Source organism: Centroberyx gerrardi, chromosome 1 (genome assembly GCF_048128805.1).
Source record: "Centroberyx gerrardi isolate f3 chromosome 1, fCenGer3.hap1.cur.20231027, whole genome shotgun sequence".
In the NCBI taxonomy this organism is placed as follows: Eukaryota; Metazoa; Chordata; class Actinopteri; order Beryciformes; family Berycidae; genus Centroberyx; species Centroberyx gerrardi.
In genome coordinates, this window is record NC_135997.1 from 28720190 (window position 1) to 28740527 (window position 20338).

Here is a 20338-nt window from a genome sequence, read left to right on the forward strand (position 1 = left end):
AAATGGGCCCACTGCTCTCTCCACTGCACTTTTACTGGAAAAATATGAAAACTCGGCAACAGCAAATTGTGACAATTTGTCTCAATTACATTAACAGCAGAGACTATGAGCTGGAGAATATGACATCGATATAAAAATGACAGACAAAATTGACCAAATTACAGCTATATTAAAAATGATTCCCCAGCACAGAAACGATGGATTCAGCACTTAGGATAATGCCTAAATTTTCCAGCAACTGCAGCTGAAAAATCCATGGGGACAGACAAACGGAGGGAAAGCAGCCCAACAAAGGGACTTCAGATCAATACAAGGCAAAATGAAAACATAGCATGAATGAAATTTCACTTGATTGTCTTAGTTATCAGAGGTTTCCCAGGGATCTGTCCTCTAGGGGAGGGATGGCCCAAATTACTGACGAGCCAAACAGTTGGTACTGACTAAGTGCTGGTCTCTACGGACGCGGCCACTTCAGACTCTATCGCTTTAAAACGATCTTGGAAGAAGATACATTCCCTCCTAAATCTGGTGTGATCTGAATGCAGTAGCACTACAAAGTTAGTGATTGTGTGAGTAGTTTTATTGATCATGATGCGTATCTGCACATCCTCCATAAATGCTCCTGGCACTGGACTGTAAATTTGTAAATCTGTATGTCTGTCAATAGCCATCATACTGAGATTTCTTATTAGTTAGTACAAACTCTTTGAAGACGCTCTAGCTTTAATATATTGTTTACCATATTGTAGCTATTTATTCATATCCTTGAGTACCGTTTTTAATCTTTCTTCTCCAACGTAAACCTTTTCTTTGCTGCTGCACTTACCCTGGGAAGTTCATCGTATCTTTTCTTATATTATCAAAACAATCTAACAAAGCATATTGTTTCAGAAGGTCATATTCTATACAAAACACTGAAACCTTGTAAAGAATCATCTGCAAAATTCTCAGTTGAAGAATCTTATCTTGTGTGTGTGTGTGTGTGTGTGTGTGTGTGTGTGTGTGCGCGCGCGCTGAGGTGGGGAGTGTGTCAGGACTCAACATCCGTTCTGCTGAAAATTATTAATTTGCAAACCCTGATACAGAGGCTCAATCAAGAATATTAGTAATTCTAGCAATTTTATTAATCTCTAATACCACACTCTACCTGCAGCTCTGCATGTGCAGAGGGAAAATACCTGTCAGCCAGTTCACCATTAAATCCTGCAGTGGAAAGCTAACACCGTCACAATGCCACACTGCTTGTGTATGTGAGCAGTGTGTTGGTTCTGAAGCCAAGCCAGAGCCATCAGCTCAGAGTATTTTAATGCAGCTAATATTCCCAGCCAGGACGCCGTCCCACGGCTGGCCCCAAACTGTTCCGTGTCACCGGTTTGCCGATCCAGCCTTCAGTGGAAACTACCTAAGCCTCTGAGTGTCACTGCTCGCTGCAGGCTCAGCCAATCCACAGCAGAGATTTGGCAAGGCTAAACGTCGTGGGAGCATCGGTCCGTGCTCTGAAAGGTATCAACGCTTCACACATGACTAAGCTCAAGCATTCCTGCCCAAAAAATGAAAATGACTATAATTAGTGTGCCATTTTGCCAAGTGTCATCAGGCTATGATCCTCTCCGGATTCAACTGACTACATGCTGGAGTTACTCAACAGCGGCTCAGGAGGCAATGGATCTGCACATCGACGGATGTCACAGTCAACACTATAGACCTCCATCTGCACAGGAAAACAAACACAGCGCTTGGACGCTACGTCAAACAAGACAGCTTGAGTAACCACGGTTATCGTTACACCATTAAATGCTCTTCATTTCCAAAACGCTATAGATCCATTCTGGAAAAGATAAATATGATTGTAAGTTTACCATTTAATATTCATACTATCTAGAGAGAGAGTCTGTAAAAGTGTTGTCTTCCTGTCAACCAAGGACTTAAGGTGCGTACCACTCCTAAAAAACTATCATAATTAATTTTAAATTTGTGCTGTCAAGCATTGGATAAGGTGTTACTCAATTTTCAAATGGTGGATATCTCATTTTGAAATGAATCAATTTGTTCATTCATTAACCAAAACATTTAATCAAATTCCTCACTGAATCTATCTCTTCGTGTTTTGGATCACTTGAGTCAAAAGAAAATAATTTGAACTACTTCAGGGATTGCCTGTTATCAGTATGAACACAAAAGACCAAGTAGACCACGGTAGAAACAAGGCCACAACTTTTTCATACTAGTGTTGACAACTTTTCTTCACATGCATGCATAATGTGTTTTTGAATCTGTCAAAGAGAGAAAGACAAGAAAAGGAAGGTTGAAAGAATGAATGCATTAATAAATGAACAAAAGAATGAAAGAGGTAGGAAGTAAATTTCAAATACTAAAAATCACAGTAATCCTTATATCTCAGGCTGGTGTTCATACCGTTCAGGCCCATTGACCATGAGAAGCTAGCTGGATGACAGAGGGCAGATCTTCCCATTCACAACCAAAACAAAACCTTAACGAGATTAACGAGGTTTTCTGCTGGTATCAGCAGTTACACCTTGACTCTCCTTAAACCGCTCCTGTCCTGCAGAGCACGGTAAATTTTAATCAAATAAGTGATCATATCGCACTGGATTTCTGCCAAAAATGCCATACTGCATGCAAATCTGAGAGACCTTTAGCACAGAGATATGCAATGTGTTTAAAAGACATCCCATCTGGAGGAGTGAATAATTATTGGGACGATACGCATCCTAATACAGTCCCAAAGCAGTCAGACTAATATAGTGTAGTATGTATCATTATATTTTTTCTTATAGTATGAATGGCATTATATGGTATAGTGTATAGTATAGTGTATTTTATAGTACAGCACAGTACAGTACAGTACAATACAGTATAGAATAGTATAGTACTGTACAGTACAGTGTAGTATACTATAGTACAGAGTATAGTGCTATATAGTATAGCATAGCATAGCATAGCATATTACAGTACAGTACAGTATAGTATACTATAGTATGGTACAGTATAGTGTAGTACTGTACAGTATAGTATAGTATGTTAAAGCACAGTACAGTATATTAAAGCACAGTACAGTACAGTATAGTATTGTATATTAAAGTACGGTATAGTAGAGTACAGTATAGTATAACATACTATATTACAGTATATTAAAGCAAAGTACAGTACAGTATAGTACAATACAGTACAGTACAGTATAGTATAGTATAGTACAGTACAATACCGTACTTTGTAGTATAGTATAGTACTGTACTGTACATAGTATAGTATTGTACAGTATTACAGTGCTATACTATCCACATGTAATGTATTATACAGTACCTTATAGTATAGAATAGAATAATATAGTATACAGTAGTATAGCACAGCATACCACTGTTCATGCGGTTCTCTGAGCCGAAAGCTGTGGTTTCTCCTTTGGGTGCCATAAATCTAACTGATGGGAGACAGTTGTGTATGGTGTTTGGTCTGTCTGGCATGGAGTTGTGGGTCTGCCATGGCAACATGATGTTCAACACTTTTAATTGTCCCCTGCAGACTATCAACGTGCATAACTGATTGTTTTCTGACTTCTTCTAAGTGCATGTGAGTCTATTCCTGTCCTCAGCACCTCTTTATGATTCACCTACTTATCGGCACTCAATCGTAGCGTTAATAAGACACCACATCCTACGTTCTACCAACATCTTGATGGATTGGCTTTGAAATACAATCCTCCCACAACGCGTAAAGTAAGCATCTGTTTTCTGACACTTCCATGACCTAATGTCATCTGAGGAGGAAAGGAAAGGAAAGGAAAGGAAAGGAAAGGAAAGGCCCAACGTCTAAGTAGCACTGCAGGAAGAGTCAGAAAGACAGCAAGAGAGAACAAGAGAGTTAAACATGAGAATGGGCTAGAGAGAGACATATTGTGCATTTAGCTGCATTTAAGGGGCTTTGATTACAGATTACAATGCCATCTGTTGTGCATGGTGGTCTAACTGTACATGACAGGCAGTGTATTTGAATTGGGATGCATGCACCTCCTGCTGCTGCTCCTAACGCTGCATTAAGATGCCTCTCCCAAGGCCGGTGGTCCACAGTGGGATAACTCAAGTCCCAGCAGAGACCACGGCGCACGGCTTACAGCATCAGGAGTGGATTAAATGTTCTGCGCACGTCCTTCATGGAGCTAGTCTCCTCCAATTTCAGGATATGATAAATCTGCAGCTGAGGGGCATCTCTCCTGGAGAATTCAATTAGGTAAGAAAAGAGAAGAGGATCACAGCGATATTAGAGAGCTGATCGGAGAGCTCCTCAGCCCTCCCAGTAATGAACCCCGCCGTTCCTCCACCGTGACTAGATTGATTTGACGAGCCGAGCTCAGAGTTCATCCTCTTTTTTAAAGTCACACTCAAAAGGCTGGGGTGTCATTGTAGGCGGACAGGGTGGAAGTTTGAAACTCGGAATGGGTTTGAAATATGAGTGAAGGTTTGGACGGAGGGGCCTGGGAGTGATGTGCCTCCACGCTCCAGACACCTGCCAAAGTGTTGAGATAACCTTTAAGGAACTTTGTGATCTTTTCAAACCCGGCAGAGCTGACGGATCCTGTGGACCCCGCCCGCGATCGATAACTCCACCAAGTGTAATTACTTCACCTCTCAATTATCAGTTAAATGTGCACTGAATGATCGGTCTCTGCTTACTGTCTGGGGAAGGTGGATTCATTCATAAATACAAGGCCGTGTCTATTGTCTCTGTATAAACATTTCTCTATGGTAACACTACTGACAGTGTGCACCGCATACCTACACATTCTTTATGACTCAGTACAATATAGACCACACACTGTAGAGACATTCCTTGTAACTTAAAAGTATACATAGGGTTTAAAGAACTAAAATTCAATTCATTTAATTTGTGTCATTGTTTCTATGTATTACTAAGTTGGAGTTGCAGCAGCAGTAGCGGTACTGGTATCAGTAGTGGTAGTAGTACTAGTAGTACTAGCAGTAGCAGTAGTACTAGTACTAGTATTAGTAGTAGTAGTGCTAGTTGTAGACGTTGTAGTAGTAGTAGTAGTAGTAGTAGTAGTAGTGGTGGTACTAGTAGTAATAGTAGTAGTAGTAGTACTAGTTATATTATTAGTAGTTGTAGTAGCCTAGTAGTAGTAGTAGTAGCACCAGCAGTAGTAGTAGTAGTATTAGTAGTAGTAGTAGTAGTAGTAGTAGCAGTAGCAGTAGTAGCAGTAGTAGTAGTAATAGTAGTAGTAGTAGTAGTAGTAGTAGTAGTAGTGGTAGTAATAGCAGTAGTAGTAGTAGTAGTAGTAGTATAGTGGTAGTAGTAGTAGTAGTAGCGGCAGTATTAGAAGTGGTAGCATTAGATATATATATACATTCTATCCATGTCCACATTTGCAGACGAAACTTGAGTTCGGTTCACAATCCTGAAAGTGAGTCTCAAGGATGTACCTAATTGTGCGGATATAAATAGCATAATTAGCTTTAATAGCATCTGATAAGAATCTCCATTATGAGATTACGTGACAAAGGCACTACTCTCATCGCTGTAATATAAAAGGGTGAAATTACCGCGGTTAAATGTGGCTAACTAGACCTCTCAAGTTTATCTGTATTCAGTCAGCTGTGGACTGCCGCCTAGCGTACCGCTACAGAATTCAAAAAGATGCCCAAAGTTGCTGATTATGCATAAATAATTATTTTTTTCTATTTATTTCACCTTTACGTAACCAGGTTCGTCTCACTGAGATTAAAAATATCTTTCTCAAGGGAGACCTGACCCAGAAAGCAGCATCATGACAAATGTAAAGGTCGCAGACCAACTTCATACAACACTTTGGAATGTCTAACCTTTACTTGCAACAAGGAAGAGTGCAACAAACAATTCAGTGTTGATGCTGAAACCTTTGTTGCACTGTTCCTTGTTGCAGTTAAAAAAGAACGACATTTTGACATAAATTCAAGACCTTTAAAAATAGACCTGTATAAAAGTGACTTTTGATCAGATCTCCCACCTTCCTAATCCAATCAATCCCATTAGGTGAAGCAGCTGTAATTACTAGGTTAAGGTTAAGTTACACTCCACTGCACTCCATTCCAGTCAGGACAGCAGAGTCGCTCCCTGTCTTCCAGTGTCACCTGAAAGCTCAACACATCGCCTCTGCTCTTAGCTTTAGAAGAAAATTTAAAATCCTTCCACCTCTCTCCTCAGCTCTTATTCTCTCATTTCTTTTCCTTGCACTTCTCTATCATCCATGATCATTTTAGGTCCACAGGAATATTTGCTCCATCTATTTTGTGGATGTTTTGACCTTTGACCTTTGATCTCTTTTGTATTGATCGCCTGTAATATTAGTGATCTAGGAACTGAAGCTTATTTATTTGGATTCTTTGTGATTCTCTCAGGATAAGAGCGCTAGCTAAAAAAAAAAAAATCACACTTCCTTAGCAATTATATTCTAACTAAAATACGATATCTCAGTGAATTTATGATGAATAGCCTTATTTTTCTATCAACTGTTTATGTTCAGTGCCCACTTCTGCGGCTCCTCGCCAACTTACCCTTGCATCCCTGAGGATTTCAAGAGTATAAGTGATTCATTAAAATATTATAATTTTTTTCCCTCAGCTTGTAGGAGAAAACTGAGGACAAAAATTAATTGGACTACCTAATGTTTGCCCTACAGGCTGGTACTGTGTAAAACTAAACCCTACAACATCCAGCACACCAGCATGCTTGTAGGAACAGCGCAGAGATGGAATGATACAGTGGTCAACTCAAACCCATAACTCATTTACATTTTATGTTTTAATCATTTAGCTGATACTCTTATTCAGAGACTCCCAGTGAGGTCTGCAGTAGAAAAAGATTAAATTCCTAGATCACAAACATTACAAATTATAAGGAAGTCAAGGGTCAGAGGTCACAGCACCCTGACAATAGATGGAACAAAATACTAAATGGTCATATATGTAAAGAAATGCTTGGAAAGGAAATCCGAGCAGAGGAGAAAAGTAGAACGAGTTTCTTCTTTAATTCTTTTAGCTGAAGACACGAGCAGATAAGAGCAAGTCGAGGAGGAAGATACGGGAGAGGATGTGACTCCGGGAGGAGAGGGAGGCCCGAAGTGATTCTTGAAGACTTTTCGGCTTGTGAGGGAAGAGACATCAGTTCAGTTCGTCATCTAGCAGAAGGACAGAGGGATTACAGCAGTTCTGAGAAGAGAGTGCTGGGACTCTTCAGTCACACATTGATTTAGCAAAGCTGGTTTCAGCACATAGACTGTGTGCATTAGCTGCGTCTAACAGACAGCGGCCTGGAGGTCGACGGTTCGAATCCCCAGACAGGCTAGGACGCCATGGGGCGGGGAAAGTAAACATGAAACCGTCTGAACGGGCTGAAATGGAGCACAGAGGGGAGTCGACCTTCCTCAGAGAAATAAAGCGTTGTTTTGTTTAATTTTTTTCCAATAGAGAAGACAATTTAAAACCGACGCACGACAACACAATACAGTTTCCAAGAGTTTTTTTTCCCTGTGAATACCGGAATGCAGGCTTGGGGGAAATCAAAGCAAAAGGTTAAACTGCATCATGTGTGTAACATTCTCCACCTGAGTCCCCGGCGCTAATTAGAGCTCCTGATAGATTAGCATTTCCATGTTGATGAAGGCCTCTGACAGGAGGAATTTACACCTGCAGCAAAGGAGCGAGGCTTATGCAGCTGCAATTAGATTCGGCCCCGGTGATATTTAGCCAGATGTCAAAATAACAGATGGTTATTTTTGCGGGAACACACATGGCTAACAGGGATGACGGCGAGTAGAGGCGTCCTGTTTTGGGGAGGTAAAATACACCGATACATCCATTACTGCTGCCGCATCGCAGTGGAGGGGAGACGCCATGACAGAACAGCGTTATCATCTCCTCCAAAAGAAAGATCAAAGAGGTTTTTGCTCAAGGTTTTTAGCTTATTCAATATTTTACCACAGGGAGAGATGAATTATGATACAGAAAGGCGGACTACAGAATAGATGCGGTTGGCACAGTCAGTGTGGGATCCTTTCATTACTACGCCATACACCCCTGCTGCAATAGAAACCCGCTGAAGGCTGCACCTCTACAATTCTATCTCTCCGGGCAAATCAGTAAACATCAACTCTCTCAGATTTAGTGGAACGCGGGCAGAAAGGGACATGTGGGAAATGGAGCATTATGGTAAAAGCAGTCTTGGAAAGCATTGGGAGCTTCTTGTTAAATTGCTCCCAAATTTGTCTTCTTGTTTTTTGGCGGCGGAGATGTGCAATGCAGTAACATCTATTCCTCACATACCACTCTCATAGAACTGTACAATGTCAACCAATTACCTCCAGTGGGGAACGAAGGAATTGGGGAGAGTAGAAGCTCAAGGTTGCTGAATATTTGATTTGTTTCGCTATTTCTTTTTTTCTCTTTCGTCGTCTTCCTTTCCTTCCATCTAAGCAACTGCTCTCTCTCTCTCTCTCTTTCTCTCTCTCTCTCTCACACACACACACACACACACACACACACACACACACACACACAGTATTTCATCAAAATGAGCATCTCTAACCCACTGCTAATCCATCCAGCCAGACAGGGTAACCTGAGGATACGTCCTGTCTTCTCGTCTCTCTACCTCAAGAAAAAAAGGCTTTGGCAGTTGGCCCTCGCTTCTATTTGCATGTTTTGGTTTTTTTCCCAATACTGAACATATGATTAGATGAGTCATAACTCAGCCGTATACTGCAAAAAAATTATCCATTAACCTCTCATGCTTAAAGCAAGTCAGGCAGTATTAAAAACAAGTGCAATTATCACTCCCCATTGGCAGATTGGTTTAGGAAAAATCAGATTTCAAGTCAGTTTAAATTGCTTGTTAATATGCATAGTGTACCTTGCCATGTTTGTTTCCGAATCATTTCCAGATGGCTTCTGAAATGGCAATTTCATCCAGAACCCAGTGAAATCAGCGAAATTTGCAATTTCCAAATCGCAAAAGAAGTTTTATGATTTCTTCTCAGAGGTAAAGGTGTTCCAGACAACTTCCTAAACATATCCCATCCACCCATCCACACACACACACACACACACACACACACAAACACAATTTCTAAATCAATTTCAAGCTCAGAAAAATAAATTATACATATCGCAATTGCAATATCCTGCAAAAAAAAAAAAAAAAAAAAATCACAATATATTTTTTTCTGTCAACACTGTGCAGCTCCAATATAGGAGAGACATTCTGCATAACATTGATACAATATTCACTCACTGACACTCCTATCTCCCCTCTAAATAACCAGAAGGGAACAAGTTCATCTTTCCAGTAACAATAAACACATTAGCGATGCCTGACAGGTGATGGCTCCCTCTGAAAAAAGAAGGCTCTACAGTTCACCATGTCACACGCAGACAGCTGCCGCCGCTAGTCACTTCTCTTGACTGACGTGCAAAGCAGTTTCTCCATCAAAGTCCTGTCAAAGCAGAGATACCAGGCTTCCAGATCAAGGCTAATTTTGCCAAAGCACAAAATTAGTTTGACTCCCACTGGGGCCGCTCATGCTAGTAATGTACACACTCATGGCTGTTGTTTAGCCCTATTCGCCCTGTTCGCTTGGGACTAGTGCTACAGTACGTGGGGTATTATGTGGGGACTTTGTGTGATTAATGAATTACAACCCGACCTCTGTGATTCATGAAACACACTCACATGGGATGATGAAATTCACTGTAATCACTGGTGTACGGTCAAGATTTCACGGTTTGTTACTTCTTGATTTAGCAAAGCAAAACTAAAAGTTTGTGATGAAAATGTATTCAAAATCTTTCATTATATATTCCACTACTGCTTCGATTCTTCATGACAGGACGAAGATGGAATTCTAGAAGAAGAAGAAGAAGAAGAAGAAGAAGAAGAAGAAGAAGAAACTGCATGCCAAAAACAAATGACAAGAGTTCGATTTGCACGGGATTTGTATTATCAGGTGACCTCTGACCCTAACCCTCTGTACTTTTATTACATGACATGGTAGATTCATATAGGATTAAAATCACTCACGATCTCTGCAATTAATAGAAACCCCTGCACATCCCCAGGTAACATATTTGCGATTAGGCTTTTAGTCTCAAACCTCAGACAAACTTCCTTATGTGCGAGCCTCTGCTTCCAAAATCCTCCTCCCCCTGGCTGGAGCCATGACCAGAGGTTATAACAATCTGTCCATTCAGCTTCATCAATGCAAACTCTGCACCCTCCCATTTCACTTTACACTTTAGGCATTTAGCTAAGGCTGTTATTCAGAGTGATTTACAATGAATGCAACAATAGAACAAGCTTCAATTTCTGGATTACTAACATTAAAAACACCAAATAACAAGCGGTGCAATGTTCAGAGTCATGGCACCCTGACAGCAGCACTATGACCCAATCATGGACGAGTCAAAGTGCTAGGAAGGGAATAAGAGAAATAAGAGCTACGGGTTTTTCTGAACTTCTCGATAAGAGCATATTATAGAAGCGGAGGAAGAGGATATAGGGAGGGAGGAATATGATTCAGTGAGGAGAGGGTGATGCCAGGTACTTGTGGAAAAGATGAGTTTTCAGCCTGCGAAGGGGAGTGATGGTGGAGTGACTCTGCTGTTCTGACTGGAGCAGGGAAGGTCACTCCACCATTGGGGAGCCAGTAGGGAGGAGAGCTGAGTCCCGGCGGGCCATTTACTTTTAATGCGTTCTCATCTGCCTCCACACACAAAGCGCTGTCAGGGTCCTAAAAAAAAAAAAACCCTGGTGCTCTAAACTCTTGTACGGTCGCTGCGAGTCCTGAGAATGATCGGTGAGTACGGCTGAATGGCCCGCCAGGTCCATAATGTGTTGATGTAGTACAATACGCGCCAATAGTCCGCAGACCAGCACAAATATAGATATCAAACCATCTGAGGCAATCAATAAGTAGAGGCGGCTACGACGCTCAGGGCCGATATATATCTCCCCGGTAGGAAAATATGAAGGTGCATTTGTGCCGTGATGGTTCATCCCGTCCTCGCCGCTGCCGGAGTTGGCGGTCAAGCCTTAATAGCGAGCACTGTAGAGCCATTAGTTCATCATGACTGTTTACCACCCAAACTGTTTCTCGCCGCATCGGTACACACAGCGCCTCCAACAGATCACACCCGCACTGTGCCTGTGAAAAAAAGAACGGGGCGAGCACACCGTGGCCTTATCCTGGTTAATGTGCTGCTTTGCTTTTCAAAATGAGAAATAAATAAACGACGAATAAAAACCACAAATCAATCATTCTCCCATTAGTGAACGCAAGTGTCTAGGCGAGAGCTGCTGAAAGGCTGAAGCAGGAGACATGCGTCACAGATTTTGTGGTCATAATAATATTAATAATAATAATAATAGCCCTGTGATGGACTGGCGACCTGTCCAGTGTGTTTCCCTGCCTTCTGCCCAATGCATGCTGGGATAGGCTCTAGCCCCCTGTGACCCTGAATAGAAATAAGCGGGTGAATACATCATAATAATAATAATAGCAATACACATTATTATTAGGCATGTGAGCAGACAGACTCAGTGACAGCAAAAGCCAGTCAAGGTCACGTTGGAAACAGAGATTTTGACACAATGCAGGAAGAGCAGATGAATGAAATATGAACAGAAATAAACAGGCAAAACGTGTCCTTTGAACAAAAAGGAGAAGCTGCGTCCCCCTCACCCCGAGGAGAGGAGGGGAGAATATCATCCAACAGCATCGATCAGCATGCGTGCCGAGCAGGAGAACATGGCTGAACTTTAGCGAGACCTGAGAGAGCTGAAACCGCTCTGCCAGTCGCTGCTGACATGGAGGAGAGGGGGGGTGACTCATCCTACTTGATAATACATGATGATTGATGTTTTTTTGTTTGTTTTTTTTTCAAAACGCAAAACATCCCACATGAATAATAATCAGGGGCTCCGTTAGGGGGGGGTAATGTGTCGGCAGCGGTGACGGACACAGCGGAGGTCAACTATACATCCTCACCTGGGAAGAGGTTATCTCCGAGGAAATGAACAGTGTGACAGATCAAGAGACAGAGAGAAAGGGGGGGGGGGAGGGGGCGGGGGGGGTTTCCAAGCCACCGTCATCCACACAAAAGCCTCGTGAATCACCCATCAATATCATACAGCGGAAGGAATTAGCTATAATGCTGCTTCAATGCGGCTTGGGTAAGCCAACAGATACCGTGTATAAACAGAGTTAGCTGCAATAAAGTTTCAGTACGGCTTATGCTACTTCACATTAGCCCTAATGCTTTCTGTGATTCTTGCCAGTAGATACCTTATAGCAACAGTGCTCCTTCCTCCTCCATCACCGCTTCTTACTAGTGAGCAATCACACGACACGCAAAAAAAAGAAAAAAGACAGGGAATGCACACAGGTCGCATACATAGAGTGCATGTAAAGAGATGTAAATGGATTGACTATGCACAGTAGAGACATTTCACTAGGATTCATTTTATGTTTTGCTCGCATCCAAGATAGAAATGACTGAGTTTGAATAGGCAAGATGCATGATTTTCCACTCCCTCCAATCTCCCTAATTTGATCAACTGTTGCACACGCTAGCGACACTGACACATAATCTCCTGTATAAAACCAGAAGCTAAACTAAATGTCAACAGAAAGCCAGTGGAATGCCGCTGCGTGGCTTTAAAGGGTTTTTCTAATCCTGGCTGAAAACAGCAGAGCCTTCAGTGTTTTTCACCCCTGCTTCCTCAATGCATCTTTTGATTGTTAAGGCGGGGGGGAAGGTGCTTCATTAGTATGCGTCTTTAAGGCGCGAGGGCTGCCTGCAGATGCGGGGATTGAGGTGGGAGAAGGGGGGAGAAGAGGAGGAGGGGCGAGGGGAGAGGAGGGGAGGGGGGGCGCATGGGAGAAGCTGGGTCAGTCACATGGCCCGGGACTTCTTTCACGGCATCCTCTGCATGCAGGGGATCTGAACGAGCCGCCGCTCTCTCCTCCTAATTCTCAGATGGCGGCCGTGACCTAGTTTTCACAAAGACAGGCTCATGCAAACTTGATGATATGCTTATAACAGAGGAGCCCGTCGTGCGGCGCCCGAGGTGAGCCGCGCAGTGCAGAGGCAACACAGGGTCTCTGTGGTTGGGGCCGAGCGGCAGAAGTCGTGTTGGCGCCTCCTTCCTGGCCGGTTAAAAGGCGGCGGCGGCAGCGGTGATACGGACAGCGTGGGTTTGGAGAGAGAACAAGGCTTTGGAGACTGTCAAGATCACCCCAAACCCATCAGGAGCAAACTTGGAGGGTAATACCACTTAATTCCACAGTCATTTTATAGCCTAGGACAGGCCACTCATTAATGAATCTGAGTAACTCTCTTATAAAGCTACAATGGCAGCCATCAAAAACGTCCTCCTCCTTGCATCTATCCTGCAGCTACCTTGCTTTAGTGCTGCAACAGCCGCTGCAGCCTTTTCTCTCTGAAATGCTGTAGATATAGCTGACGAGGCAGATTGTAACACAAACACCTAATCATACAAACTATTACTTCTTACCAGACCATTCTTCACAACTTCTAAAGGCTGAAAGGGGAATGAAATTGGAAATTGGAATTTTCCAAAGAATTCCTCTCAGAGGTGGAGCAACAGTGCAGTAAATAGAAGAGTAAGGATGTAGTAGAGAGTGGGATTTGTACAACGGCTATGTTTTCATGAAGCAGGCAACCAAAACTGATGTCAGACAGATGTAAAGCCTTGAGCTACTCCATGGGAGGCTGACACGACTCATATGATGTTTGTCTACGTTTTAGGCATAACTTATTTGCGCATTCAAACGATAAAAAACTGAAAAGAGAGAGGGAATACAAACTGTGCAGACGATACAAAGAAACCCCAAGGGGCTTGTAAAAACACCTCGGAAAAAAAACACACAAAAATGAAGATGACAAAGGGAAAAATCAAGATGACAAAGAGAAAAATCAAGCTTACAAACAGATACAGGTGAACTGGGCAACAGAAACCCAGACATTAAACTTAACTCAGCGGAGAATGGAACAAAACCTAAAAAATACATAAAGAACAAGTGGGTGTGTGTGTGTTCAAAGATAAAGAAAGAGGGAGAGGAAAAGAAGGTGTGTTGCTTTGCTTTCATGTTACAGATGTTATAGTAGTGGTGTCAGTTGAGCATTACTCCACCAAATTCACTCTCTGGAGCCGTACAGCCATCTGACAGTCCAGATTAGGGGGCGGGACAAACCCTTCTGACTTGGTCTCGGCTGAGTGGGCCTGAGAAACTCAGCTGTCAATATGTGAAGAGTTCATTTCCAAAACGCCATTAATCTTAAGGTCACCATTCAATATACCTGAGTAAACCAATGACCAATACCTTCCATCTTTTTAAAATGTCCAAAATTTGTTTGGATTTTCAATTAGTCATTTTGGTGGAGTAGGTATCACTTTTCTCAAATGGTGGGCATCTCATTCTGGAACAAAACCCTCCATGTCTCTACACTAATGCCCCCAAATCCATAGTCATTTATTGTACTTGGCAATTAAAGTATTTATCTGACGAACGCTCCCTGAAACAGTGTCCTAGCGGGGGGAATAAACATATTTTACAGCAAATTTAGCGAAAAGGATCTTGCACACAATTAGCCCCATGCATTTTACATTTATTAGGCCAAGCTTTCAGTCCACAAGACCTTCATCAGAGCGTACATTCTTGTAGCTTGGCCTAATAAATGTAAATTGCATGGATTTAATTGTGCAGAAGATCTCTTTCACTGTGGATCTGACTGATAATCCAGCACCTTAGCAAAGCCTCTCAGCCAGGCGAGTGGTAGACATTCAAATTCAGTGGAATTCTATGAAAAGTCACCTTTCAGCCTATCAAATCCCATTCAGAAGCCTTACTGCGAGGATTAGATACCACACATTTTACATCACATATGTGGAGTTCCTATTTATACAGCCACAGTGGAACACGTATGTGGGCTGCACAGGAGTGTAAGAGGTAGGGGAAAACACTGAATTTATGTAATGCGGTGATGCTCAATGTCTGAACCTGGGGACACTTGCAGCCCACGCAAGTCATGTACGCGGGCCTTGGAAACATTCCTGTATAAAACAGATTTCTTTGGCAGTCTCAGCTCCAGCTGGCAGATTTCATATAAAATGTCTAGTTGAAGGTGTCCAGAGATCGATAATTTCAAGCAGAGCTGAGCTGTTTTTTTTTTCTTACTTCTGGAACAAGTTTTCGAGAAAGTCAGTCTAACTCAGATTGACCCAGAATAAGTTTTTCGTTTAATTCTTGAATGTGATGGCATTGGCAATGTTCAGCTGGCGATGCAGCAGGAGCAGGATGTCTGCTGTGACGGCTTTGATTTTCTTCACCTTAAGATAACATGCCCTGTCCTGTTTGATATCACTCTGTGTCCTATGATGTTCAGACAGTGGAGCCAAGACTAGACTGTTTAATGGAATGGAATATGTTCTTTGAAACTGTCTTTTCTGGCCAGCTGGTAGGGATTCAGTGTATTGCTCAAGGACACTTCAGCAGGGTGGGGGTTTGAACCTGCGTCCTCTGGTTCAAGGACGGTTTCTCTGACCACTAGACCACCCTGCTGCCCATCAGCCTCTCTGGATGCAAAGTGTATTGATGTAAAACCTTTGTACACCCCAAAAGAATAAAGCCAAAATGTCAACAAAGCTAGAAACCTGATTCTTTAGCATATTATCTCCTTTGGTTTGTAGAGTTTTGTTCCAAAATGAGATATCCACCATTTGAAAAAAATGACACCTACTCTAAGTAAATGATTGATAGCAGTAACACAAAAAATAATAATGTGATGGTATTTTTTAAAGGATTGCTTAAGTAAGAAATGAGAGGGATCCTCCATATTTTACATATACTGAACGATACATTTCAAGTAGTTATTTCTTTTGCAAAGTAGATAAACAGTAAATCGTTTTGGACGAGAACTCTTGGTTTGTTTGCAGATAAACAGATGGCAATTTTACAAGTTCATATAAATCCCTTTGATAGAAGACAGAGTTGACATAAAAGAAGCCAAAACTATGATACTTTTGGAAGAGCCTTCTCAGCTTTTCAAAGGCAAATAGAGGACTTCTGATTTTCCCATTCACATTTAAAGAGAACAATGTCTCCTTGATGACTGCCTTAGTAAAAACAAACCACCACACACCAGCCTTTCATCACGTCTCCCAAGCCTTTATGAAAAAGAACTATAGCAATCCTATAATAAATTTTAAAAGAATACTATAAAATATCACAGCAAAACTATAAAAGATATATATTATCTTGTAGGAATATACACATTATAGTGATACCATAGGAGTTAAAAAAAAATCATTATAAACTCACTGTTGAGTATCACAGACAGATAAGTCCCTATGGGAATATTATGGGAATATTATAGTGATACCATAGGCAATACCATAAGGTTGCTATAAACTCACTATTGACTATCACAGACACACTATAGGTCCCTATGGGAACATTACTGTAAAAATCTAGTCATTTTTATTAGGGAAATGTACCTTTTACCCCTTGACTTTCACTAACTTTGACAAATTGATTTTCCCTCCCAGTGTCAGTCCTCCAGTTCCAGTCATGCCAGTCTGGTGAACGCATAAAAGGGTGGGGGGGGGGGGGTTGTTGCCGTTATTTTTTGAAAAAGGCGTTTAGTAACTGACACCACGGTGATGAGTGTATGGCTGGGTCTGACACTCCAGCAGCCTGTCTCTCCTCACGAAACAGGCTCTCAGCGGTGATAAAAGAGCCGAGGCTGAACGTCGTCACCAGTGGTGGAGATGCTGATTGCATTCAGCAAACAAACCCACACCTGCAGTCAGAGCCACACTTACACAAACCTTCAGCTGAATGTCAAATACTTCAGCTGCACTCAGAAAACTGGTTTTTGCTTCAACTATCACAGCAAGGCCTTATCTTATCCACTTAAAACAGTGACGCCTCTTGTGATGAATCTCTAATGTGAGAGAACTGGAAAACTATTCTCTGGACTTGGCAGTTTTCTCTGGCTGGCCAATCCTCCCACCAGTTCCTGCTAGGAGCCCTCGCACTCGTTTCCATCTCTACAAATTGTCCCCGTCTCTCCGTTTCCCTCAAGATGAATGAAATAGACTTCATGTTGGCAAAATGCATGCATCCAACCCCTCAGAGAGAGAGAGAGAGAGAGAGAGAGATTGATTTGTATAACAACGTGTTCTCAATTTTGGATCGTTCTGCGTTATTACAAATACTGGTGATAATTATAGACCGACGGTACTATTATAGAATACATGTTTTCAAGCCAAATAATGAATAGCTATTATAGATATTAGTGATTATGTGCTGTTGCATAGCCTACTTCATATTTTAAGCCAAATAATTAATCGTTAGCATAGATAGTGGTGATTATGTTCTATTTCTAGTAAATGCTTTCAAATCAAATAATTAATAGTTATTTTAGATGGTGATTATGTACAGCATTATAGAACAAGTAGTATAAATAGTTAATCAGCTCAGTGGTTTGAATGTATAAATAACATTCAAATGTATGAAATTGAATTGACATTGGGCAGTATTGTCTCTGAGCTGCTGCTGATGCTGTAGTGCAGGGCGGGGGTTGCTGTCCATGCTGAGCAGCAGGAAAACAACCAGGCTGCTGGCGAGGGGCCATCAAAGGCACAGTTAGTCTTGGGTCAATTGCATTAGGACGTCTCAAAGGCAAAAAGGCAATCCAATGCGTGGTTTTGTGCTTATTACAGATATATTTTCGGCTGCTTTTGAAGCCTTTTCTTCAAGTAGACCTCACTGGAAGAGTTAGCTAAATCACTAGAATGTAAATGTGAATGAAACAGGTTATATGAAGAAGAAACACTTTTCCTAGCACTTCTATGATCCATGATCTTTCTATGGGGTTACAGGAATATTATCAGGGTGCAGTGACCTTTGACCCTTGCCCTCTTCACTATTGGTTGCTTGTAATGTTGGTGATGTCGGAACTGAAGCTTATTCTGCTGCTGACCTCATTGGAAGCCTCTCTGGGTAAGACAGTCAAGCAGATGACCAAAATGTAAATGTAAACTGTACTTCAGCCCCAGTGTTTGGAGCAGGCTACCCTCTAGTGGCACAAGAAAGCGATGAACCGTCTCACAAAATAAGTTGTTGTCTTCCTCAAATGGATAAAGGGTAAATGGGAAACCAAGACTGATGGGAGGAAAAGTCTTTTTGTGCGATAAGAAGGTAGAGGAAGCCATGCAGAGAAACCCACAGTCCGTTTGGGAGATTTTTTACTTTATATGCAAATCAGCCTCATCTACACCAGAGGTCTTATTTTAAGGCCTGAGATTCGCCTTTTCTGACTTTTCAAGAAAGAAACCTTTGATGTTGGCAGGAAGGATCGATGCCAGGGAGGGGAGAGAGTGAGGGAGAGAGAGATGAGAGGGGATGAGAGCGAGAGAGGATGAGAGAGAGAGAGAGAGAGAGAGATTGAGAGAGAGAGAGGGAGAGGGAGAGGGAGGGAGGGATGGGATGCAGAATGAAAATGTACTTCTGGGGTGGAGGGGGGGGGGGCGCAGAGAGTCGTGCCGTCATCACTGCTGTAGCTCGTCTGTTTTAACCAACCCCGTCTACCAACACTATATGCAACAATAAAACATTCAAACCGAGCGTCCTGCTGTACCTTCATCTCTGTAAAAATGTCACAAGTGACGTTTTCAACAACCCCCCTCCCCCTCTCCCCCTCCTTCCTTCGCCCCCCCACCCCATCATCTGGAGATAATAAAGTTTGTCGGTCTCCGAGGACGGGAGGCTGAAATGTTACACGTTGTCCTCGCCGCACCATTTATTTCTGTTTCATTTGGTACAATCTGTTGGAGCGGTTGCAGTAGATGAGGACTAAATCAAGTGAGTGGGTAATGTGAGGTCCTCTGCAACATCCCTCTGTCATTTGGCCATGTCGGCCTGCGGTGCCGCTGCAGAGGAGCAACTTTAATTGGGGACACACGCAATTATTCAAGATTCCAGGTTCAGAATCCTTCGGTTTATTGCCACACCAGTTAATAAGACTGCTGGAAATGTGTCTTTGCGCGCTCAAGACAGACACAAGATGGGATGCGCATATACCCTCCATACAATGCATATTATCAAAGACAGAAATCAGGCCACTTAATATAGAAGTGCAAAAAGTGACAAGTGGCAAAATAAAACCTGATCAATAAATGAGGAAAAGCAATCCAATGAAAGAAAGTGCTCGTGATATGTAAAAGCTCAGACGCGTTATTGAGGACGTGACAATTAGGAATTGGGGGAGAAAAAAAAAAAAAAACGCACGGCGCAAATCCGCATCTTACTTACATGGAGGTGATGTTTTTGAATAACTCTGCTATGTCGACACTGCTCCCATTGCTCCCAGTATCTTGCAGGGCGAGTAAAGGGAAAAACCTGCCGTTGTCGGACTTATTGCAATAGATCTCTGTTGGAGAGCAGCTGCAGGTCGGCGGGCAGTCCAGCATGGAGCTCAGATAGTCCTGGAAAACACTCATCAGAAACAAAACCCTCCACCAGCAAATCCGGCTCGGATGAAACCATAGATCCATGTCTCCAAGCAGGGGGAAAAAGAGGTCCCGATGTCCTCTGGGTTTGAACAGAATAGGAGAGGAGGAGGAGGAGGAGGAAGAGGAGGAGGAGGAGGATGGTGGTGCGTCTGAATAGAGGATGCTCTATGTGAAGGTTTCTGCTGTGGATGGATGCTGTAGTGTCCTTGCGCGTCAGAGACTGGGTATAAAGGGGAAAAAAGAAAAAAAAAAAAAAAGACACCAAAAAAGGGAATTCAAAAATAAGCAAGCGTTAAAATGTGAGGCTCCACTCGTCGTTTCACCCTAAAATGCATGGTGTTTCCCCGGGATGCCGAGCTGATGTCGTCGTTTCTCTCCAAGCAGGACCAGGACGACTGGCTAGAGAGCAGAAAGACAGAAAAGGAGAAGTTGGAGCATCAAGTCCCTCCTACCGGCTACAGTCATACTGACACCTGCAGAAACTGCATGCAATCAACAGCGATTAGAACTAATCCTATCATGCAGTTTAGGAGGATGCTGTCCATATAGCACAACAAAAACCCCTCTGTGAATAGTATTATAGGAATATTATAATGACGTACCGTAGGAGATTAAAAAAAAAATACATAGGAGAATAAAAATGTATACGTAAAGCACGATAAAGTCACTATAAAATTGACAATTGAATACTTAAAATACACAATGTATGTAATCGTCTATACACTTACGACAACGA

The 20338-nt window shown here is 42.3% G+C and overlaps 1 protein-coding gene across 4 annotated transcripts in view; it reads right to left on the reverse strand.

Moving 5' to 3' along the window:
- Nucleotides 1–19644, reverse strand: part of ntrk3b (neurotrophic tyrosine kinase, receptor, type 3b) — a 151100-nt gene extending 131456 nt beyond the window's left edge. For all 4 annotated transcript variants that reach the window (XM_078282988.1, XM_071897339.2, XM_071897338.2 and 1 more), the window contains exon 1: nucleotides 19403–19644. In XM_078282988.1, coding sequence (XP_078139114.1) covers nucleotides 19403–19644 — 242 coding nt within the window. The remainder of the gene's footprint in view (nucleotides 1–19402) is intronic.
- Nucleotides 19645–20338: the final 694 nt, after the last annotated feature.